At 42.4% G+C, this 23724-nt stretch overlaps 2 protein-coding genes across 4 annotated transcripts in view; one reads left to right on the forward strand and one right to left on the reverse strand.

The window, feature by feature from the left end:
• Nucleotides 1–2735: 2735 nt before the first annotated feature.
• MAP1LC3A (microtubule associated protein 1 light chain 3 alpha) lies at nt 2736–5559 on the forward strand. Its single transcript, XM_051979162.1, has 4 exons — nt 2736–3034; nt 3786–3841; nt 3927–4033; nt 4722–5559. Exons 1-4 carry the CDS (start codon nt 2995–2997, stop codon nt 4882–4884), a joined length of 366 nt encoding a protein of 121 aa, XP_051835122.1. The 5' UTR covers nt 2736–2994; the 3' UTR covers nt 4885–5559.
• An 815-nt stretch (nt 5560–6374) lies between these two features.
• Nucleotides 6375–23724, reverse strand: part of PIGU (phosphatidylinositol glycan anchor biosynthesis class U) — a 125660-nt gene continuing 108310 nt past the window's right edge. For 2 of the 3 annotated variants that reach the window (XM_051979159.1, XM_051979157.1), the window contains one exon: nt 22646–23065. In XM_051979159.1, the coding sequence (XP_051835119.1) occupies nt 22910–23065 (156 nt within the window). In that variant the 3' untranslated portion in view covers nt 22646–22909. Of the gene's footprint in view, nt 7112–22645; nt 23066–23724 lie in introns of those variants that run through there. The other variant, XM_051979158.1, reaches the window with a different exon arrangement.

Consider the following 23724-nt stretch of genomic DNA (forward strand, 5'->3'; position numbering starts at 1 on the left):
TCCCTCAGTGAGACAACTTGTGGCTCAGAAGTAGCCCAAAAGGAGGAGAGATTACCTGGACAGTCATCTAGACATCAGGTATCAGCCTCCTCTCCATTCCCTGCTGAAGTTTCCACAGCCACTTTTTGAGTTCCCTACAGGAAATGAGGTCTTACTTCAGGTAAAGATACAAGCCAAGTTCTCTGGGTACCGGTCACACCCAGGGTTGCTGGAAGTGTCACGATATACAGATTTGCTTGGAGAAACAATCATCCCAGGGTCTCCAGTTACAAGACCAAGCAGGCTTTCATGTGCCAATGAGAGAGTATCAGTTTAAATTGCTTTCAAAGTTGTTTTTCAATTTTATCCTTGTCTTTTTTTACAAACATTTCAATAGAAACAGAATTCAGTTTCTTAGGTATAATGTTCTCTTATTATGCCATAGTCTCCTTGAAGTCCTCCTACCTTTGTTACTCTGCCCCAAAACCCCAGGCTATAATCATTCCCTCTTAAAGTTTGATGGGATAAAGGTCTTATATCTTTAGGCTATAATCATTCCCTCTAAAAGTTTGGTGGAATAAAGGTCTATCCATTTTAGACATCATTAGAATATTAGGAGCCTCTCCTGTATGTCTCCATTATGTCATCCTCATTAGAAGTATTTACCCTATTATGTCATTGTTCTTGTTACCCTACAAAAGAATCTTGTATCTGACATTCACTGCTGGATACTTTGAGATAAGAGTCTGATCCAATCAATTGATAATCAAATTGTTCTCTAATCTCCATCCTGCCTCAGTTTCTCCGGCATTACACTCTAAAATGTAATGTTCTCTGTTGAGGTTTTCTTGGAGTCTCTGGAGGCAGCCCCCTTTTCAGTTCAGTAATCACAAGTGCAGCCAGGGATTAAAGTCCAAATCCTTTATTATCTCCTTCAAAGTCTTGTCTCCTTCACTTGGGGCTCAGCTAGTTTTTCTGGAGGCCTATCTCTCTCCTCAGTTCTGAGATTCCCACTTGCCTTCTCTGGCTTCTGAATCTCCCCAACTCCTAGTTTATATGCCCCACACTGAGTATACACTAATTATTATATCACTAGGAAACCATTATTTGTTGTAGGATTAAATCAATGCTAAACTAAATTTAACCACTATCTCCTCGATTCCACTCAGTATCTTGTTTCCTGGCCCATAACATATTGTAGGATTAAATCAGTCATACTGAACCAAGCTAAATTAGTTAACTATTGTCTTTGTCAATTCCATTGATTTAGTACCTGGTAAGAATTCTTTGTTTCAAGTTCAGAGTTCTGGCCCATTAACACTTAGGCCCCTACTTTGTGCAGAATACTGAGGCAATTAAGCAGAAGCCAGGACTGATATCCCTACCATAACCTCAAAAAGGAAGCAACTCTATAGAATCCTAGAATCTGAAAAGCTGCTTCTATAGACGTCAAACCCCTTACAAGCAGGACCTTGTGTAGTCATTTACTAGTGTGATATTTGTCTGGTCTATCTCTTTATACCATCTTGAAAGGAAGAACAAGAACATGTTTTCCTTTACAAATCTAGTTTTTAGTGAGGGAAGAAGAGTTTTTAAAGGAGCAGCCACCAGCTGGGGTAATGGGAAGAGTTAATATTTAATCTGTCTTATTCAACAGGTTCTCAAGTTTTCCTCTTTCACACCTTTTCTCCTCATTCCTCTGTTCTTTGGGACACAAAAACTGCTCAGTAGCCTTTCCTCTGAAACCATATGGCATTTACACCAGCCCCAATGGTGAATTTTATGTTTAAAACATTCCTATCACAGATTAGCACTTGAAAAGCATCTTATTCATTCCCTCCTTCCTGTCAGAGATGATGCCTAGGGTGGTTCTCAAACTTTTTCTCAGTATCTTTACGATATTAACAACTATTGAGACTATGTCCAAAGAGTTTTTGTTTCTATGGGTTATATATTAGATATTTATCATAAATAGGAAAAAAAACTAATTTTGAATTTGTAGACCCTCTGGAAGGACTTCGGCGACCCTGCAGGATTCACTGCACCACACTTTGAGAACCATTGAGCTAGGTTTTGTTGAAAGGGGGGAGGGGGCCGCCCAAGAGGGTCAGGTGAGAAGGAACCATGTAGCCTGTTGAAAACGGCAGGAACGACACGTCAACACAAGCTAGGGGACACCTTACAGCTCGTCCAGTCCAACTCTGATTTTATAGGTAAGGAAACGAGCCAGAAAAGTCCTGTGATTTACCCAAACTGAGTTGGGAGTGAGATATATTGGAAAGAGCTCGACGCCGTGGTTTCTAGACCCTCCTTTGCCACTCGTGTGTCACGAGTCGCAGGACCCTGGCATCTCATCTGCTTCCTCCGCTGGACTAGCTGGGACCCAAAGGGCTCTGGACATCCTGGGTTGTCTTTCGGATGGTGGGAGGCCCGAGGGCCCGGGGAGTCTCCAGGCAAGTTGATGTCCGGAGGGCTTAGTCAGTTTATGGAGTTCGACCCGCACACGCGTACCGGAGGACAGCCGCCTCTGGCTTCGGACCTCGTCAATAACGCTACCGGCCAGCCAGCGGCTGAGAGACCGAGCGGTCCCCGGCGGGCGAACTGGAGCCCGGAGTTAAAAAGCGGAGGGGTGGGGCGCATGACGTCACCGATTAGAGCCGCGAAGCGCTGCTGTCTGTTGTCATGGCAACGACCAGGAAGGCAGCGTCTCCTTGGGAGCCCCGCCTCTTCGATTGTCCATTCCTGGCCTGAGCTGCCTGTGCGTCACGGGGTCAGTGGGCGGATGGGGTGCCTTTTTCGTCGGCCCAATGGCAGGGCAGGGCCAGTCTTCCCTTTAAAGAATGTTGTGAAGTGACGTCACCGAACCGAGTTACCAACTCCTCCGGCCAGCAGCTGCTCGGGGTTGAGAACCAGAACGAACACGCCAGAGAGAACCCCAAGTTAGCAGCGGCGACACCCGGATCCCTGACCCTGAACTTCCCATCCCCCCCCTGCCCGACCCCGGACCCCGGCGCGATGCCCTCCGACAGGCCCTTCAAGCAGCGGCGAAGCTTCGGTGAGGCCGGGGCGGGGTGCGGGTGGAGGGCTGGAAGGACCCGACCGCACTCTGCGGGGCGTCTAGGAACCACCTGGGGTGGGAAGCCGAAGCCCGTGATGTCATGGGCACGCGGGGCGTCACGCAGATACCTAGGGGGTCTGGGTACAGAAGGGCAGTCTCGCTCTCCCCACCTCTATTGGGAGAGCTTCGGGGCTGAGCGGCAGGGGGGAGGGCGGCCGCCCGGACTCGTCCTCCCCCCCTCCGGGTTTGCCCTTTAAGGGGCGCGCAGGGAGGAGACAGTTGAGGCCCCTCCTCCGCAACCCTGGCGTGTTTACTCCGAGTGTCCTAGGCGGGGGAGGGGGCTGGCTCTGAGCCAGGGGAGAACCGGAGCGGCCTCGGAAGGGCCCAGGTCCCCAGCCCCTCACCCGGTCGGGCCGTGGGAAGCTCTGTACCCCTGCCTAGATCGTCTGAGTCTGTGCAAGGGGTTTGGGTGGGTGGGGAAAAGAAAGATCTCTTGGGTAACCTGAGTGTCTCGGTTCGGGGCACATGTCCGGCGGGCGAGGGAGGGGTATAAGGGTCGCGGAGCTAGGTCCGGGTCGGGATGGCGAAGCCTGAGGAGTGGCCATGTGGGTGGGAAATCGGATCACCCCGGCCACCTCTGTGGCTCCCGGGCGGGTCCTGGGAACGCTGAAGCAGCTGCTGCAGCGAGGGAGGGTTCCTCCGGGCCCAGAGCCCTCGCTTGGAGCCTCAACGCCGCCTCTTTTTCCAGCTGACAGATGCAAGGAAGTGCAGCAGATCCGAGAGCAGCACCCCAGTAAGATCCCGGTGAGTACCACGGTCTGGGCCGCCTCCAAATACCCGTAGCTTCTGCCCTGCATCTGCCTCCTCTTACCCATCCTCCTTCGCCTAGGTGATCATCGAGCGGTACAAAGGGGAAAAACAACTGCCCGTCCTGGACAAGACCAAGTTCCTTGTCCCTGACCACGTCAACATGAGTGAATTAGTTAAGATCATCCGGTGAGTGAGCCAGAGGCCGCCCCCACCCCTTCCATCCGCCCACCTCCCATTGACCTGGGCAGCGCTGCCGGAGTCTGACCTCAAGCTTGGACCCTACTCGTTAAAAGAGGCAGTGTCTAGAAGGAAGGGGGGAAAGGGAGATTCGCGGGTTCTCTGGGTGTCAGCTGTATTTGAATACAGCATTCAGTTCTGGGACCATGTCCAGGGAGGGTCATTGTCAAACTGGAACAGATCGACAGGAGAATATCTGGGATGGAAAAGAATTAGAATTCATGCTCTGTGAGGATCATTTAAAGGAAGTGAGTTCATATTTAGGGTGGAGAAGTTAGGGAAGCCATGATCTGTAGACATGAGAGGGGAAGTCAAGAAAGACAAAACCCAAGTATTTGAAGGCCTCAGAGAGTGGAATATGATAGATAGGCCGGAGGGGGCCTGTTGGATCAGCAGAAACTTCGTAAAACCCCAAACCATGCAGTAAGGTGGGGGGAACTTCTTCAGGCTCTCAAATGGGGCAGGATAGATGGGGGTGACGGATTTCTGTCAGGGAGGCTCATACTTGGGGGAACCGCTGGACTGGAACTCGGACATTCTTTCCAACTCAAATGTCAGAGCTGGGAGCTTGGGAGCAGGGGAGGATCTCTTGTTTTGCTGCCCTTCCAATGAACTTCCCCTGTCCTCTTCTATGCAGCCGTAGACTCCAACTTAATCCCACTCAGGCCTTCTTCCTGCTAGTGAACCAGCACAGCATGGTGAGCGTCTCCACACCTATCTCAGAGATCTATGAGCAGGAGAAGGATGAAGATGGCTTCCTCTACATGGTTTATGCCTCCCAGGAGACCTTTGGCTACTGAGCAAAAAGGGTCAGGGAATATCCTGGCCCTGGGAAGACAGCAGCAGCTAGAGGAGGGGGTAGCTCAGCTTCCTACTCCAGAACTATAAAGCTGCCTCTAACTACCCCTCTCTGGGTCCCTTCCCTAGGACCCAAAGCTGGAGTGGTTGGCTTAGATCAATGCCAAAATAAGGACTTTGCCCAACCAGGGCTGCAACGGAGCGGAGGACATCCTGTGTCAACAAGAAATTTTCATCTATCCCAACTCTGTACACATATCAACTCTCGGTGCTACTCCCAGACGCTAGAGCCATGGGGGCTGCTCTGTCTATGTCTATAGAAGGGGGATGAGAATAGAAAATATATATGGCTTCTCCCTCCTGGTTTTGAAGGTGGCACCTGCTGAAAGTGGGAGGAGGGGGAGAAAAAAGGGTGGACACCTGTGGCCTTGGCCCTGCCTTGGCTCTGGTCTGGTTTTTTTTTTTTTTTTTTTTTTTTTTTAGGCACCTGTCCCTTCCATCTTTATTGCATGCAATTTGGACCCGTCTCGCGCTAGCAGCCACTCTGAACTGAGCTTTCCCCCTGCGACCACAACCCCGCCTGCTGTTTTCTTCCACATTATGTACCAGTGTCCTGGAGCACCAGCCTATTAGAGCTATCGTTACTCTGTATAAATAAAGAGAAATTTCAAGTCCTACCCAGCCTGGGCCAATGTTCTCGCTGCCGCCATTGCAGTTACCAACTTTCCCGTCCACACCCAGGTCCTCATGGACCCTAAAATGAAGATGAGATATTCTGGGTCCCTTCCACTCTGCAGAGGCTACTAACCCAGCCTTCATCCTGGCCTGAGGCCAGTAATTCTCACCTGGCCGCTATATATCTCTGGTTGATATTCACATGTCTCTCTGCTACTTAAGTCAGGAAATCAGGTTTTTCTTTTAGACAAATCAAGGACCATTTATATGTTCAAATATTTGTCCTTCAGTGGGGGTCCTGGTCACTGTTCTAAGCTAGGACTCATTCTCACTGCCGTATGAGAAACCCAATCTCGTTACCTTAGAGCCAGCACTGAGGGTTACCATCGAAATGGCTCTGATGGGTTTCAGCTCCCAAAGCACATCCCATAAGATCAGCTAGTTTGGCTGGACTTAGGTCAAGGTCTATTCAAGGGAGCCATATGTAGGCACATAAAGTTCTGTGTTGTAAATTTTAACAGCCTTACATATTTATAAGGGACTAATTCTTAACCTCTATCCCAAAAAGAAAAGGGGGGAATAGCTGGAGAGAAGACACAAATCACCGAGGAACCTTTTCCAGCCACTGCCCCAAGAGCAATCTTTCCTTCACGCTTAGCCTTGAGATTGTGGGTCTCCATTTCAGGTCTGAGGGCAGATGAGCTCTAGCAGCATCCCCACCCAGAGCTGGGCCTCCCCTGTGATTATTCATCACCCCAGTCTCTGCTCCTCAGCTTAGCTTCTCCCATCCTTATCTTTCATTTTCAGACAACCAGTATTCACTACGAAAAAGACATTTACATTTATTTAGCATTAACAACACACCAAGGCTCTGCCTGACTTTTAGGTTCAAAGGGAAGAAGGACTGTCCAGGTTTAGGGGCATGGGAAGAGTATTTAGGGGTAGATTTTGGCCTGGGAGAATAGGGCAGGGAAAGGGGATATTGGAATACACTGGCCTGGGAGAATAGAGACCATGGGTAACTTGTACCTTGCTGAAGTGGACAAGGGATACTCTATATAAAGCAAGGGAGACAAAACAGGGTTTAGGATTCGGAGGGACTATGTGGGAAGGACCTGCTGGAACCATGATTTCCAGAGAGGGGCCCAAGGCAGACTCCGCCATTTCTCAGTCAGGGACTACTCTTCCATGCTCCACGCTGAAGGCTTCACTTCCCAAAAGGATCTTCGTTGGCAGTTGTCCTCTTGTTCTGAGTTCTGAGGATCCATGTCTGTATCATCGAAGGCATCCCGAGCTCCCCATGACCTCTAAACTGAGCCCTCCCCAAAGCAGGGCCAAGATGAAGGGAGAGGGGAGGGGCACAGCAGTCCAGCCCCACCCCCAGTTCTCCCCACTTGGTCTCAGAGGAGTCCATCTCCAGCAAGGCCAGCTGGCCCCTCCCTACTTAAGCACCAGCATGGCCTCCGTCCCATCCTGGCGCTTCAGGTGGAGGCCGTGAGTGAGGTAGTACTCCCGCCGCAGGAAAGCGTAGAAATAATCTGAGATGAACAGGATCTGAGGAAGTAGAAATGCAATGAGGGGATTCCCACCATGTTTCCCAAACCCCACCAAAAACACTAAGGCTGGCTCTTTACCCTCGGGACTTCTACTCTAATGGAGGCCTAAAGTGTCTCCCAAATCACAGCCTGTTAAGAGCTGGAGAGCTATGTCAGAGTAACAAAAACACATTTAAAAAGTGACTAATTCTTTAAGAAGTTTTACACAAGGTTTGGAAAGAAGGAAATAACTCATTTCTACACTGTTTTAAAGTTTACAAAAAACCTTGTTCGCTACTAACAACTGTGAGTCCCATTTTAAGGATGAAATAGCTACCCCAAGGTCCCACTGCTCTAACATGATAAGGTTAGGTCTTAAATTGAAATATCCTGACTCTAAGACTATTATCCCCTTTCCACTCCAGCTAACTAGAAAGGAAGGTTACCTCACCCCAGGGAGATTGTCAAGGCAGAAGGCAAAAAGGAAGCAGCGAATGATGGGGTGCCATCTTTTAGAGACCGTCTTGATTCCCTTCCATGGAAAGCCTGCCCTTCCCTTTCCCAGCCTGGCCAAAAGGCTCAGACACTCAACCTAAAACTGCTAGTATGCTTCACTGGTTCCTCTATTTAATTGTTTAAAAGTAATGGCTTCAAGCCAATTTCCAGATCTAAGGACAAGAGATGGCTGCCCCTTACTTATTAGCCAACCAGCTAGAGGATGTTCTGGGCATTTTCCCAATAAGAAGTAAAGCCATGACTAGATTCAGATATTTTGACTCCCCTGCCTAATGCTCGTGAACACCTGACTAGCCGAGTACATTTTGCCATCACTGGATTATTTCCCAGCCTGAGACTGCTCACATCTCTAGCTTGACCATCTCACTGGAACAGAGAAGAGCTGTAAGCCCCATAAACACAAGTAAGTGGTAGAGGAAAATGGAGACTGACATTACTCTAGAGCTGGTGGGACTCGAATTGGAGCCTCTAGGATAAAGCGTGTTCCCAAATACAGATGCAGTTTCTATGTGGGGCACAGGAAGAGCAGAATGAGCCAGGGAAGTGGGGAGAAGACCCCTGGGGGAGCTACTTCTGTCCCTGAAAATTCATGACTTCCAGTTTTCCCCACACTCTTCATCAGCCAGCCTCAGCCTCTGTCCTAAAGAGGTCAGAAGGAAGCCGATTCTTTAGTTTCGGAGAAAGCAGATCTGATCCAGCTGTGACCCGACACCAGTAGCTGGCAGCTTCCTTACAGAGAAAGAAGGATGAGACAGGAAATAAAGGGTTAAGAGGTCTTTCTGCCCAGGCAGCTGCACTGGACAGGGGCTAAGGCTAGACAAAGTATGAGGATGAAAAGTATGGCCAGTCCAACGACTCTACTCCAGATGGAGAGGACAGCCCCTCCCTCCAGAGGAAGCCTCATTCTGGCCTGGAGAGTATGCTTCCTTGGGAGACATCTCTGACAATCCAGGGGATTAAGGGGAAAAAAGCAAAATTCTGCACCCAGAATCATGCTGGCACTGGTGAAAATAAAGAGATAAATAAGACACTGTCCTTATTCTCATTGATAGTCTTAAAGAGAAACTATCCATACAGTGGTCCTCTCCAACAAGGAGGAAGAAGAGGAAGAGAATAACCCCTGGTTGGATCTAACCAACCTAAAACTTTGTTTGCCACCATTCATAAGGTAACAATGTTCAAGCTACAAACAAATAAGATATGCATTATTATTTGTTGTATGAGCTGATTAAAATTTTGCATTCTTTTTTTATTTAAAAGAGCATAAGCTTGAGAGCAGATCTGATAAACAATGACTCACAAAATTCATTAGGCCTCACGTCTCCATTGCTGACTCTATTCCAAAAAATATAATAAAAAGAAAAGAAAATAGCAAAATATTTAAAGTTTCTCTGTTTGTAATAACAACAAAAAAGGAGCTAAATAACCAGCAAACAGCTGAATTCATTATGGGATATTAATGTAATAGATTTTGAGTCAAAAGATTTGAATAAGTTTTCAAGAGAAAAAATGCAGATTTATCAACAATTATGAAAAGTTTCTTCATGTAGGTAAAGGAAATGCAAAATTAAAAACTTTTATGATATAATTTCACACTCATCAAATCAGCAATTGATAAAAGGCAAAAATATGAAATGAAGTGAATCAAAATTATTATTGAAGGGGCTTTGGGAAGACACATACTATAAGACACTATCCATAGAGCTGTATTGAAAATTAATTTGGAAAACAAAAAAGTTACTCATATATAAAAAAAATAATTGCAGAAGAACTTCGTGTGTTAACAAAAGGCTAGAAACAAAGCAAGTACCAATTATCTGGGGAACAAATGGGGGCATGAAAGTAATGGAATGTTATTTACTATTTTTATTATTAATTACTATTAATATTATTACTATTTACATTATGAATATAAGAAATTCAAAGTTATAGGAGATTTACATGAACTAATTGGAGGACAAAAAAATCAGATCCAGGAAAAATTATATACTCATGACTACAATAATGTCAATGTAGACAATACTAAAAGACAGGAATTGAGATCTAATGAAATGACAAATATAGGTTCCAGATAATGAATACTGGAAAATAAATTTGTTTTGGTAAAAATGTAGCGGTTAAAGGCAGTTACTATACCAAATCATTTTACCCAAAATGTATTTTAGACATTGTACTGTGTGAGTGTGTGTTTTAATGTAAGAAGGCACTCTAGGGAAAGAATAGGTAGGAATGGAGGAGTAAAAAACAAAATGCATATTTAAAATATTTGATATAATATAATAGAATATCATGATGTCAAAAATGGAAGGAATTATGAAAAGAGCTATAGGATGGCAAAGTAAAATTAAGAGAACCAGAGTTGCATGTATATTAACTCCACTATATTTTGGAAATGATGGAAAACTAGGCCATAGCTTACAGAATTACTAAAGATACAACAGAGGGTATAGAATAAAAGCATATTGTATTTGTCTGTTATTCATTAATTTTCCTGTTTTTGCCTTAATAGCTTAGGGATTTGGATAAGATTTTGGATAAAATTTTGTCCCTTAATTTATTTGTTTTGTTGTTGTTGTTGACATTTACTAAAGTTATAATTTTAAACTGAATTGAATATTTCGTATTTCTCTCATAAAAATTAAATTAAGTTGATTTTTATTTATATACAGTCCTCACTTAGTTTTTATCCATGATAGGTCAATGATTCTCAACAGAAAAAATGGCATCCTTCCCACTCCAACATAAAAAGCTGATTATTTTTCTGGGAATTATTCTGTGAAGTTAAAGGGGAAGCTGTTGCTGTTTCACATGTGAATTTACAAATGATGTCAGAAACTTTGTGCTATTAAGTGTTCAGCCCCAACCATAGGACTGACAAAGAGCTGGCTTCCTCCAACTAAGAAGAGTTCCGGCCTGACTTCATAGCCAGCAAAGCACTGCTGTTCTGAATTACTCCCATCTCTGGCTGCTATACCCCCCATGGAGGCCTCCTACTTTCTGGTCCTATCCTTTGACAGATTCTGAAACAAAGCTTCTTCACTGCTATACAGTGGTAATTATCAAATAATTAGTACCACGTGCAGAAAGATGCTTAATAAATGCTTCTGAGAACTGCCTGAATCATGTGTGCACGTGGCACTCTACCTAATAAACAAAGAACTCTTCTTACAGAAAAATGTAACTATTCCAGCTGCACTCTAATTTATTTGTAAAAATCTTTAATTCAAGTAGTTTGTCCATTTTCATCTCGTATGATGACTCAGATACCAAACAGATCATAGATGAAATCCAAGCTGGAGTCAACACCATTTTAATGGCAATCAGGGATCAATTTTTTAAAGCATCTGAAAGATGACTCCCCCAAAACTGGAAAAGATCAGATCCTTTACCAAAACAAGGAAACAAACAAAAAGGTGCTAGCATTTACTGCTCTTATTCTTACTTTTTCCTTGTTTTAAAGTCTTTATAAATCAATACAAACATTAGAAGCAAGCAGAGACTATTGGAATCAATTTTCTGCAGACAAATACAGATTTACTTACAGAGACAGAGAATACATGACTTTTTTTCTTAATTTACTGTTTGTGGATTTCAAAAAAAAACACTCGACTCAGTACAACCAAATGCAGCTTAAAAGAATTTCTTTCAACAGGGTGTCTTCTATACTATAGAATTCTGAAATCATGCAAGGCAGATACAATCACAGAAAGACTGTTCAAAAATCTACTGAGTATCAACAAGAAGTAAAACAGCAAACAAGAAGAATATAAGCTCAGTGTTTCAAAACTGTCGTGGATGTGCTATCTTGAATAATGACCCCCCCCCCCCAAAAAAAAAAAAAAGATTAGATTTTGACAATGCTGATATTCACAGTTTAAAACTGTGCTAATTTGACACAATGTATTTATTACACAGAATCTTGGAACACTAAAGCCTTCTCAGTGACTACCCAAAAGAGAGTGGCCTAGCTACCCACATAGGAAAAACAAAATGTGTGAAAGGCACATACTATCTAGATTATGGCATTCAGTTGCACTAGTAACATTGAGAGCATCAGTATATTGGATAGGCACTGGACAATGATAGGAGTCCAGAAAAAAGAGACTGGGCTGAATCTCATTTAGGAAACTATGAGCTGCAGTTAATGATTCAAAGCAATTAGCTGCTGAAAAAAATCCCATTAAAAAAAAAATCAATATTATTCTAGTGATACTATACAGCTGCCAATTGGAAACCACTACAATTTTAGAAAAATGACAACGATAGGGAGTCAAAGGGTAATGGAAATACACAAGTTGAATGTAAGGTAGCAACCTACTGTCAAAGAGGACTTGTACATAAGAAGCAGAAGACATCATGAAGGACATATCTGAATAAGCTGGACCAGTCATATAGAGGTAAAGAAGAATGAAAATTAGACAGTCAAGTGCTGCACTGGTATCCATAAATATTAACAGAATCAGAGTAAGGATGGCAGTGCAATGGGTGGCCATTCTAAAGATGATTCAGGGCAAAACAAGAGGGAGAATATCATAAGATGACAAAGTATGGGGTGGGGAGACTATGATCTCCATCAACAAAGGAAGGATACATATTGTTGAGATCATGGATCCTTCATTCAACAATAATTCTCATGACCCTGGAAACTTGTCAGCAATAAAAGTCAATCTTACCTTTTATTTTTGCTATAATGGAGAGATGGTTTATTTGTAAATAATTCATGTAAAAATCAAAAACAATAAAATTTAACTTTTTAAAAGAATAAATGACAGAGCCCGAAACAACTCTTCCTTAGGAGCATAACTAATTATACACCTTGATATACATGAAGAATTTCCTTTCCCTTCCAAGATGGATAGAAAAGTTGAAAGATCAGGGCTTTATTTATTCATTTTTTTGCATGCTCCGTCCTTAGCACAGTGCCTGGTACAAGTTAGATGCTTAATAAAGCATTCCTAAAATCACTAGCAGTTAAGCCTTTAAAAAGCTGAAAGGTCTAAGTGTGGTACATCAGTTGGAACTGGTATTCTGAGTCTTAGAAGCCCTACAGCAGCAAGATTTGGCCTTGGTAACTGCTAAGTAAGTATAATTGATTTTAATAGAAAACAGCAGCTGTCTGTGGGGGAAATATTTTGAAAATTTATTCCATATTGTGTATACCATCAGATTTGGTCGATGAGATAGTTGGTTTCACTAAACTGATGTTTTCTCTTTCTTGTTTTATTGTTTTACAAGAATGCTAACTAGGGAAAGAAAGAATGATATAATCATAAATGAAGGTGTTATAAGAACAAAGGGAGAGAAGGAAGGAAGGAAAGAAGGAGAGAAGGAGAGAGAGAGGTTGGCAGGGAGGAAAGAAGGAAAGAAAGAGAAAGAAGGAGGGAGGGAGGGAGGAATGGAGGGAAGAAAGGAGGATAGGAAGGAAGGAAGAGAAAGGAGGGAAGGAGGGGAAGAAGGGAAAAAGGGAGAGAAGGAGAAAGGAAGGAAAGGAGAAGAAACAGCTATTCAACAACAGAATGAGGGACATTGCAAAAATGAAGAGACTGTTATGGGCCAGAACTTGAAACAAGGTATTAAGTGGAATTGAAACAATGGTTAAATCTAGTTTAGCACTGATCTAATCCTACAACAAATAATGGTTTCCTAATGATATAATGATTGGTTTGTACTCAGTGTGTAGCATATAAGCTAAAAGCCTCAGCCAGGGAGATTCAGAGATTCAGACAAGAGGACAGAAGGCTGGAGCACAAACCCTCCTTTGCTTCTCCACTGAAACCAAGACTCCAGAAGGCCTCCAGAAAACTAGCTGAGCCCCAAGTGAAGGAGATAGGACTTTGAAGGAGACAATAAAGGATTTGGACTTTAACCCTTGGCTACTTGTGTGGTAATTACTGAACTGAAATAAGGCTACTGCCTCCAGAGACCCCAAGAAAACCTCAACAAAGAATATTACATTTCAGAGAGAACATTATAAGATCGGATGGGCATGTAATGGAAATGCTGAGGGAATTCTTTTATTGAGTAAAGGGTAAGACTAGATAACTTCTCAGGTATCTTCTAGTTTTAGGATTTTATCATTATCTGATTTAATATGTATTACTATATTAAACCAATTTCTCCCATTGGTCTAAATTAAATCTGGGAAAATTAAGTTTTTGTAAACAGAAATCCATAACCTCATATTCCCATATAAAAATTAACTTCTAAAGTTATGTAAAATATAAGGAAGAATCAAATGTCCATCTGTGTATGGCTTTGAACGTGGTATCAACTGGTAGAATGAAAATGTTTTATTTTTCTAAAAGATTTTAAAGGCAGAGACTCCCAAAGAAAGTCAGTTAAAAGCAAAATATAGGATAAGCAGAAGGTTGTCCAGGATTTCTTGCTATTCAATGTTACAAAGATATACACATTATTAAGCACATCAGTGTATCTGCTAAGCTAAAGAGCTTTGAGGATGAGCAAAAATCTGCAGCAGCATAGTGTAATGGAAAGAACAATATGTATACAGAGTTAAGAAAATTGGGTTCTAGTTTTTGCTATAACACTGATTAGCTAAATCACTTTTGACCAATCACTCTTTTTGAGCCTTTCGGATTTTTTCATCTATAAAATATATGTAACTCATCCCAGATCCCAAGAATCTCTGCCATAGAAATTTAATGATTTTTGAGAATGCTAACTAACTCCCAGGTATTATCCATAATTCCCCAACTTTCTGATGCCTTCTTTCTGGGGAATGCTGAGAAGCCACAAGAACAAGATTCAAAAAAGTCACTTAGAAAGTCAAAGAAGAAAGATTGTTGGCCCCTCAAAACAAAGAAAGCAAACAGCAGAGTGTGTACAAAGTCAAGAAGAGGTGCATAGAGGTACGCAGGAGCAGGCTGCGGTGGAAAGCAGAATAGTTGGTAACCCACATGGTAAAATCAAAAAATTTATTTTAAGGTTATAGACTTTTACAATGATATGCATTCCAAATTTACAAGTATTCAACCTGGGATTAAGAAAAAGGAATTTAATTTAAAAGGAAGAAATGATTTTAGGCCTGAAAGTAGGGAAAGAATCAATAAGAGAGCTAATTTCAGGAATTCTAATTTCTGAAAAATCCACATGTGCTAGACTGCTTTGAACCTGGAGGAAAACTTAATATGGAAACAAAGTAGTAGCAAATAAGAGCTAAAGTTGGTTGTTCGGGTAACCACAATGTACCCAGCATATAGCAAAAACTTCACATGGTTACACAGAACTAATAACAGTTACACTGCCTACCTCACAGAGCTGTTGGTAAAGTTAAATAATGTATGTGTACAAAAAGTGCTACATGAGTTTGAGATGACATAAATGTACTAATATTACTCAGTCATCCTTCTTGTTCTCCTACCTATCAGATCATGCTTCTCAGTCTCCTATTCTAGATTCTCATCCAGATATTGCCCTCTAATTGTAGGTGCCCCATTCTCTTCTTCCTCCATACACAGGGATTCCATCAGCTCTCATGAACTGAATTATTATCTCTATGTTGATTGTCCTCACATCTAATTATCTGGCCCTAAACTCTCTGCTGACCTCCAGTCTTACATCTCCAATTACTTTTCACATTGCCCAATAGACAACCAAAACGCAACATGTCCAAAACTTACCTCATTATGTCTGCTCCCAAACCCTTCCTTCTTCAATCTTCCACACTTCCCTGTCACTTCTGAGGACACCACTATCCTCCTAATTCCCCATCTCACAACCAAAATGTCATCCTCAGCTCTTCCCTCTCTCACCTCCCTACATCCAATCTGTTGCCGAGACCCGTAAATGTCGCCTTTGCATCATCTCTCAAATATGTCCACTTCTCTCCTCTAACACAGGCTTCAGTTTTTCACCTCTGGATTGTTGAAGGTGGGCCCATCTGCCTTAAGTCTCTTCTCACTCCATTCCATCTTCCATTTAGCCATCAATTTCCACAGCACAGATTTTATGTCAACTTCCCCTTCTTATTAAACTATGTCTCCCTATCACCTCCAGAATAACATACAAAATCCTATTGTTTGGTGTTCAGAGGCCTAAATAATCTAGCCTCTCCCCACCTCATCCTCCAACATATACATTTCCCAGACTTCTCACAGCTCACATACTTTTCAATCAAGTGCCTCATCCCTTCTTATTTTCCATGAGAAACACTCCATCTTTTAACTCCAGGCATTTCTTCATCTTCATCTACAGGTTCCTTCAAATCTTACAGGAAGCCTTTCTCAACCCCTCTTAATTTTAGTGTTTTCCTTCCAGGAACTGTTTCCTTTTCATCCTCCTTGTTTGCTTTTTGTCTCCCCCATTGGAGTGTGAGCTCCGGGAGTACAGGGACTATCTTTTGTTTTTTTTGTCGCCCTAGGACTCAGCATAGTGTCAATCACATAATTGTTGCTGACGGACACTATCATTAGGATGAGGATATGGATGATGAAATATTATTATATTACACAGTAGAAATGAAGAAGGCAAGGATCCAGGACAAGAAATACTTAACACTGTCTAAACTAAGAAATCTGATTCTTTTCACCAGAGCTTCAAATCTTAATCCCTATCATATTCAGGGCAAAACTTCTATAGGTACGGTGGCCAAAGAATAGGTGAATATCGTTAAGTGGAGAAAAAAAATAAACCCATTTGAAGAATATACAGAAAAGGTCCTTTTTTTCTTTCCTTTCCTTTCCTTTCCTTTTCTTTTCTTTTCTTTTCTTTTCTTTTTTTTTTTTTTTTTTTGCCAACAAGCACAAGGAATGCAGATTTTGGATCCAGCCATCGCCTCTTTTCAAAAGGAGCAACCCCTTTCCCTCGCCCATCTATCTCAAGAATCATGAAAGTGCTTTCTGATAACTTTCTGATTTCTGAGAATCATATCCTAAACTTGTATACACATTCATCATGACCAATCTTAATGCCCTTCTTTACTGCAGATACTGGAGATACATGTCTGAGGGCCCTTTAAAACTGGTCCTATTACGAATGAGAGAATCTGAAGGTTCAATAACTGTGATAAGAATGAGCTAAGTATGAAACAAAGTCTTAGTTATTAATACAAAAGAGTTACTAACTCTACTCTCAACTGAGATTTATAGACCTCCCAAGGAAGGCAGGCAAAAAACTGCAAGCAATGGCATTCAGAGTGGATGAAAGCAGGAGCTCTATTTTGGATCTGGAACAGAGGTCCAGATTACCAAATTAGCAATTACTATCAATATAACTCAGATAGCATTTATTCGTATATGACCTTCTGGCATCTTTTCTACTGGTGTCCAAAGCTACCTTTTACACATTTTTTGTTAATATTTAGATTCCAAGTGGTTATGCATTGTGTTTCTAATTAGACTAAAGATAGGGATAACATGGATTTTGTTTCTCTAAATTATCCATATCCCCTAGCACCAAGTCCTCCAGCACACAGTAAAATAGTCACTAGACTTGATATGGTTTGAGCAAATATGCTACACAATCACTGATAAGAGCAAAGGTAAAGTTCACTATTCTATTCTGAGTTAGAAAGGAGATAACCACTTGGTAGGGGAAGGGAGACCTGAAATTTGAAGGTAAATATCACTAACTAAATGGTTTGGGTCATTCCTACATCTTAATGAACGAGATGAGGTGAGATCTCTCAGAACAGTTGTGAAAATTGAGTAAGGCTTCATCTACTTCAGATTTGGAGTAGGTCTGAAGGTCCTTGAGCACTGACTCAAGGGCATACCTAAGTCCCCTTCCTGCTATCTTCCCACGACATCATTTTCTTCCTATTTCAATCAAATACGCACAACTATGTACTTATTGGCCAAGGTCAATTTCTTGGGTAGTTCCTGCGCTTAGAATGTAAGACCCTCAGCCAATGAGGATGAGGATCAGTGGTGGGAGGGGTATTTGTTTTTGGGACTATTTAAATGTCAAATCTGTCCTAAAAGGTGCCTTCTCCTTTTGATTGCTTGCTCAATGGGTGGGATGCTGATTCTCTGAGAACATACAATAAACTTTTGTTTTGCTCCTAGAGATCTTTTCAGCTTTTTTTATAATTGGTGACCCCTCACCATTTCTGAGCCATACAGTTTTGTGGGCTCGCCTGGGATCACATGACTTGGTGAGTAGGCAAACTCTTGGGTGCTAATAGGATGGCGTCCTATCCTGATTTAGGCAGCCCGCCAGTGTCCAGAGATTTCCCCTTGCTCTCCAAGGTAAAGTGGGCCCAAAGTGGAGAAATGCAAGGCAAAGGAAAGGGAGAAACTCCATGGTAAAAATTCCAACCAGCTTGGTGTGAGGACAGATCAGTCAAGCTGCGCAGCAACCCAGAGGTAAGCCCCTTGTGAGCCCCTTGAGTCCAGTTACAGACTCTGGAGGGGTGCTCTGGATAGGATAGGATAGGCAAGGCCTTCTTGGGTGACTGAGGTCAATTGGCAACAATTAACATGCTTGGACGTTTTGGAATTTAGATTCTATCCAAATTCAATGAGTATGGCTTAGTCCCAGCCAGCCCTTGAGGAGAGAAATGAGGGGGGGAAAAATGATCAGAAAATACTGGTAGATAGTCCCTTGGGAAAGAAATTAAGTAATTGGAACAAACTGCCAAAATATAAAGGAAAAGGCAAGAAAAAGATGATAAGGTATTGTTTTATCTGGGGTAACAATGATATAGATAGAGGCACCATTTGGCCTAAGTATGGCTTCCTTGAAGACTAGGTGGGCCAAAAACTAAATTTGTATGTTAATAGTAAAGAATCTGTTAATCCAGAGGAGACACTATAGCTTTCCAGGGCTCCAATAATGTTGAGTAAGAATCAAAGTGGAAAGGGTATAAAGACTTTAAAGACACAGCAATGGGACCCATTGTTATCTCTTCCCCCCTCCATACTTAGCCCCACCTCAGGACTTAATTCAATCAGCCTCTCCAGGGGCCTGAGGGCACAGGAAGACTTAATTCAATTAACCCCAGCCAGGCCCTGCAAAGGGCCATTTCCTTCACTAAGGAAGGAATTAGAGCAAATTCAAAGAGATATCCAAAATTACCCTCTTCCAGAGGCCCAAACCCCAAGCCCTAAATTGTATCCCTTAAGAGAAGTACCCTCGGTTCTGGGATGTATAGATATGGGAATGCTCCCCTGAGCACCACAGAAGTCAGGACCTTTAAGAAGGAAATGAGGCCTGTAACAGAAGATCTCACTGGGCTAGCAAAACAATTTGATCAATTCCTGGGTCTTAATCTTTTTACTTGGCGAGAACGTTAAATATTCTCTTCCCACAAGAGGAGAGGGGCAGCTATGAAGGAGTGGGACAGGAGACACCCTCCAACAGCAGGACCAGCTGACCAGAAATACCCTTTAGTAGATCCAAATTGGGATCACAATAACCCTATATATTGGGGAAGTATTAAGGAGCTTAGAGAACTGATAATTACGGGAATACAAAATGCAGTGCCAAAGACACAGAATATGAAAAAGGCCTTTGGGGTAACTCAGGGGAAGGACAAGTCACTAGCTGAATATCTGAGTAGATTAAAGCTAGCATGAGGAGGTAATCTGGATTTGATCCTAATGACCCAGGAGTAGAAAATACCTTGAAATTCACTTTGTGACCAGTGCATGTTCAGATATCAGTAAAAGTCTTTGAGGGGTTGGGAATGTCAAAAAGTAGGGCATATACAAAAAGACTGCCCCCAGTAGAGGATGCAACAGCAGATATGTTCCCTTGTTAAGCTTGATGAAGATTAGGGGAGTCAGGGATTCTTGTAAGACTCTCATCCGGAACCCTTGATAAATTTAAAGGTGGGACCCCACCAGGAGACTCTTGTGTTCTTGATAGACACCAAAGCATTGAAATCTTCAGTAACCTGTTTGCCTGAGGGGGTTAAATTATCTAAGGAGACCCTGATGATTTCTGGTTAAAGGAGAAAATTTTCTTATATATGAGAAAAAGGGAAACATTGGGTAGATTTCTGCTCATCTTAGAATCAGGAGTAAACTTTCTGGGGAGAGATTTAATAACTAAACCAGAAATTGTTTGGATTCCACATGGACCCAGCATATACCCCAGTAGAATGGCACTAAGGAATGAAAAAGAGCAGACTAGGATAAACTCTGAGTTTTGGGCGGGACCTGGCAATTTAGGCAGAGCAGACATAAGCCAGATAAAAATCACATTGAAAGACCTTCCTAGGGAGGGAATATCCAGTTTCACTAGAAGGAAGGAAAGTTTTGCAGCCTGTGATACAAGGCTTATTGAAAAATGGACTAATAGAACCCTGCATTTCATCCTTCACCCATTGTTGTTTAGAGTGAACTGATTTTCAAACAAAAGAGAGGATTTACAAGAATTTCCAATACCTGGGGAAGTCCACTGGTTTATAGATGGCTCTTCTAGAATGATAGAAGGGAAAAGGAAAAGTGGATTTGCTATTGTAGATAGAAATAAAACTTCCACTGTTATCAAGGGCAGTCTACCTGCCCATTCGTCAGCTCAAACTTGTATATTTTATGCCTTAAATCAAGTGTTAAAGTTATTGAGGGACTTCATATGCGAAATTCTTTTGAGGCAAGGGGAAACAGATTAGCATATGAGGAGGCCAGGGGAGCAGGAGACCAGGACATTACTCCTATAATGGCCTAGATACCTGTACTTCCCTTAGTCTGCCCTCTACCATTTTTACCCAGAAGGAAAAAGAGAAGGCCTCAACTCTCAGAGTATCCATTGGAAGGATGATGGCTCTTACCTGACAGCACAGAGGTATGGACCAAAGCAAGTGTGAGGCAGGTCCTTTAGCAATTGCACCAGGGCAGTAACTAGGATGTCCAAACTGTGATGCTGTGCTGACAAAAGGGGGAACAACCTCCAGGAATCAGGCCATTCCAAAGCATCCAGGTAGACTTCCCTGAGCTGCCACCAGTGGGTCGCCTCAAATAATAGCTGGTCGTAGTGGGATCATCTGACCTCATGGCTAGAGGCATTACCCTCAACCCAAGCAACTGCCATGACAGTAAGTAATGTCTTATTAGAACAAATTATTCCGCGATATGGAGTAGTGCAGAGGATAGACTTGGATCAGGGAACACATTTTTCTGCCCAAGTACTGCAGAATCTGGTTAGGGCCAAGAAATCACTTGGGATCTCCACACCCCTTGGCATCCTTCCTCTTCTGGGAAAGTAGACATCATTTTTTCCAGGCTTATGTGGGAAACTGGGACCCTATTTTAGGGACAAACTACAAAAAAAAGGTTAATAGCTCAGACTCCTCTTCTAGGTTTCCCTGTTCATAGAATTCAGGTTGGAGACTGGGTTTTGATTCGATCCTAGAAGGATGAGAAATTGACTCTATGTTGGGGCGGACCCTACCAGGTGATACTGACCTCAGACACTGCAATTTGGACCCAGGAACAAGGCTGGACACCCCAAACCAGAACAAAAAGACCTGTGGCACCACCTTTATTGGAGTGAACAGTTGAAGATAAGGGAGACCTCAAATTACATTTGAGGAGGGGGCCTCCACTGAAGGGAACACAATCTCTGAATCCAGTGCATTATAATTGTCTATGTTACACTCTTCTTATTATCTTGGGCCTTTTCACCTGTTTGGGAGCTGATATATTTTCCCCTAGGAATTTCACCTTGACCTCACAGTATACTCACCTACCTCTTAATTGGACAGGGATCTGTTATATTGGATTAATAAGGTCAAATTTTTTTCTTTCTTCCTGAATAGGCAGACAAATCTTTAGGGATTCAATTGTATGATGATTTGGAAAAAGGGATGCGGCATTTAGAACCTCCATTATCCAGACTGGAGATACAAATAGTTGGGGTGACATCTGGCCCCCAGAAAGAATGGTTAAAGAGTATGGGCTAACCACCTGGGCTCAAGATGGAAGTTGGGGACATAGAATCTAGAATCCCAATATATATGTTGAATAGGAGTTGTAGAGATTATCACCAATCAGACAGCTAAGGCAAGAGATCTGATTGATAACTAGAATATTCCCAAACTCATTATCCAGAATGATTAGGTTGGAAGGGAAAGCTGAAGGATCTGTTAGATTGATGGTGCTAAAAGGGTGGGAACAAGTACCCTAAGAACCGAGAGGAGCCAGAAGGGGATGAGGAATTAGATAGGGAATGTGAAATTATGTTATAAAAATTTGAAGAGATCTGTATATAAATAAGAGGAGGCACTGAACGAGATAAGGTGAGATCTCTCAGGACAATTGTAAAAATCGAGTAAGGCTTCATCTACTTCAGAGTTGGAGTAGGCCTAAAGGTGCTTGAACATTGACTCAAGGGCACATCTAAGTTGCTTTCCTGCTATCCTCCCATGACACCATTTTCTCCCTACTTCAATCAAATATGTGCAACTATATATTTATTGGCCAAGTTCAATTTCTTGGGTAGTTCTTGCATTTAGAATGTAAGACCCTATCAATAAAAAGCTATAATAATAATAAAAAAAAGAATATAAGACTCTCAGCCAATGAGGATGATGGTCAGTGGTGGGAGGGGTATTTGTGTTAGGGACTATTTAAGTGTCAAATCTGTCCTGAAAGGTGCGCCTTCAATTGCCTGCTCGATGGGTGGGATGCTTGAACATACAATAAACTTTTGTGTTGTTCCTAGAGATCTCTCCAGCTTTTTTTTTTTTTTTTTTAATGGTGACCCCTCACCATTTCTGAGCCACACATTAATCTCCACACTGTCCCCTTCCTCCCCCCTTCCATCCTTCCAATCTCTTTCTCAACTTCTGCTACAGTCCTATTTCCCATTTCAATTGCATTCTCAACTTCACTGTTGGGAGCCATGCATGTAGAAAATAACTGGGTTTCCTGGTGAGCCACAGGACTAACTCACTGCCAGAACCAAATAAAGTCCTCAGGCTCAAGCAATTGCTAACAAAAGGTCAAGCAAGTAGGCTCTCAGCAAGAAAGAACATTTCCCTTTCAGAAAGAACCAAACTAGTTTTCCCAAATCCCAGGGATAACGATACCAACAGCTGAGGAGGGATAAGGAAGAACTCAAGACAGTCCAGTATTGGTGGTTGTCATTTATTCATTCTTGAAGAGGACCATGACAGCAAGGTGAACTGCATTTAAATGAGGGAGGGCTGGGCAAGATCATTAGCCTTACTTTCTCTTCCCTACTCCCAGAGCCAGAAGATCAAGTTTTGGACCCTGGGTTGCAGGAAATTACATGATCTCTAAAAGGTCAGACTCTAAGCCAGTGACAAGAAGTGACATGACCCACAGGAAGCAGACAATATTGGTGACCATTGATCAGTGATGGTTACTTCTTTTTAGTCTATCCAATGAAAAGGCTTGGGTCTTTTGCTATTTAAATCCCAATAAGCAGAAGCTGGCCAGGTTCCAGGAGCATATGGTGTGAGCTGATGTCTCCCAGGTGTACTTGGGCCTCTCCCTTCAGGGACTAAATAAATGCTTTCTTTTTGTACCTAAAGATGTCTCTGATTAGTTAATTTGGGGAGAGGGGTCATCCCACACAGCCTTTTTATGTTAAGATCTTTCCCAGGTTTCAGTTTGACCGGGAGTCCGGGATGGGGAGGTGGAAGGTGTCTGACACCAAGAAACAGCACATGAAAGACATATTTTGTTGCTGCTATTCTGTTGTGTCAGTAATGTTCAACTCTTCTTGACCCTACTTGGGATGTTCTTGGCAAAGAGACTGGAATATATACTTGACTAAATCCCACTAGACTTCAGGCCTGAAATCACCCTTCCTCTTCTCAAACGAAGGCTAAGTTTGTATCCTAAGATAAATGTCTGCACCAGACAATAATTTTCCAGAAATACCCACCCACAGCAAGCAATAATACTAACTCCATCATTGACTAAAAAAAAAAAAAAGCTTAGCTCCCCTTCCTCTTTCAGGCTATAACCTTGAAAGCAAGTTGACCATCATCAGTGGCTCCAGCCACCCAAACCTCAAGTCAGTCATTAATCCACAGGAAATGGCTAAACTAGGATAATCTATTTAAATTTAATCTATTTAAACTAGGCTATTTAAATGGATCAATTGGTATTATCAAGACCTTGAAATGCAAAACAAAACCTGATAAGTGAAGCTTTTCATGCTAATATTAGCATATAATAA

This window comes from Antechinus flavipes, chromosome 2 (assembly GCF_016432865.1).
Source record: "Antechinus flavipes isolate AdamAnt ecotype Samford, QLD, Australia chromosome 2, AdamAnt_v2, whole genome shotgun sequence".
NCBI classification, from domain to species: Eukaryota; Metazoa; Chordata; class Mammalia; order Dasyuromorphia; family Dasyuridae; genus Antechinus; species Antechinus flavipes.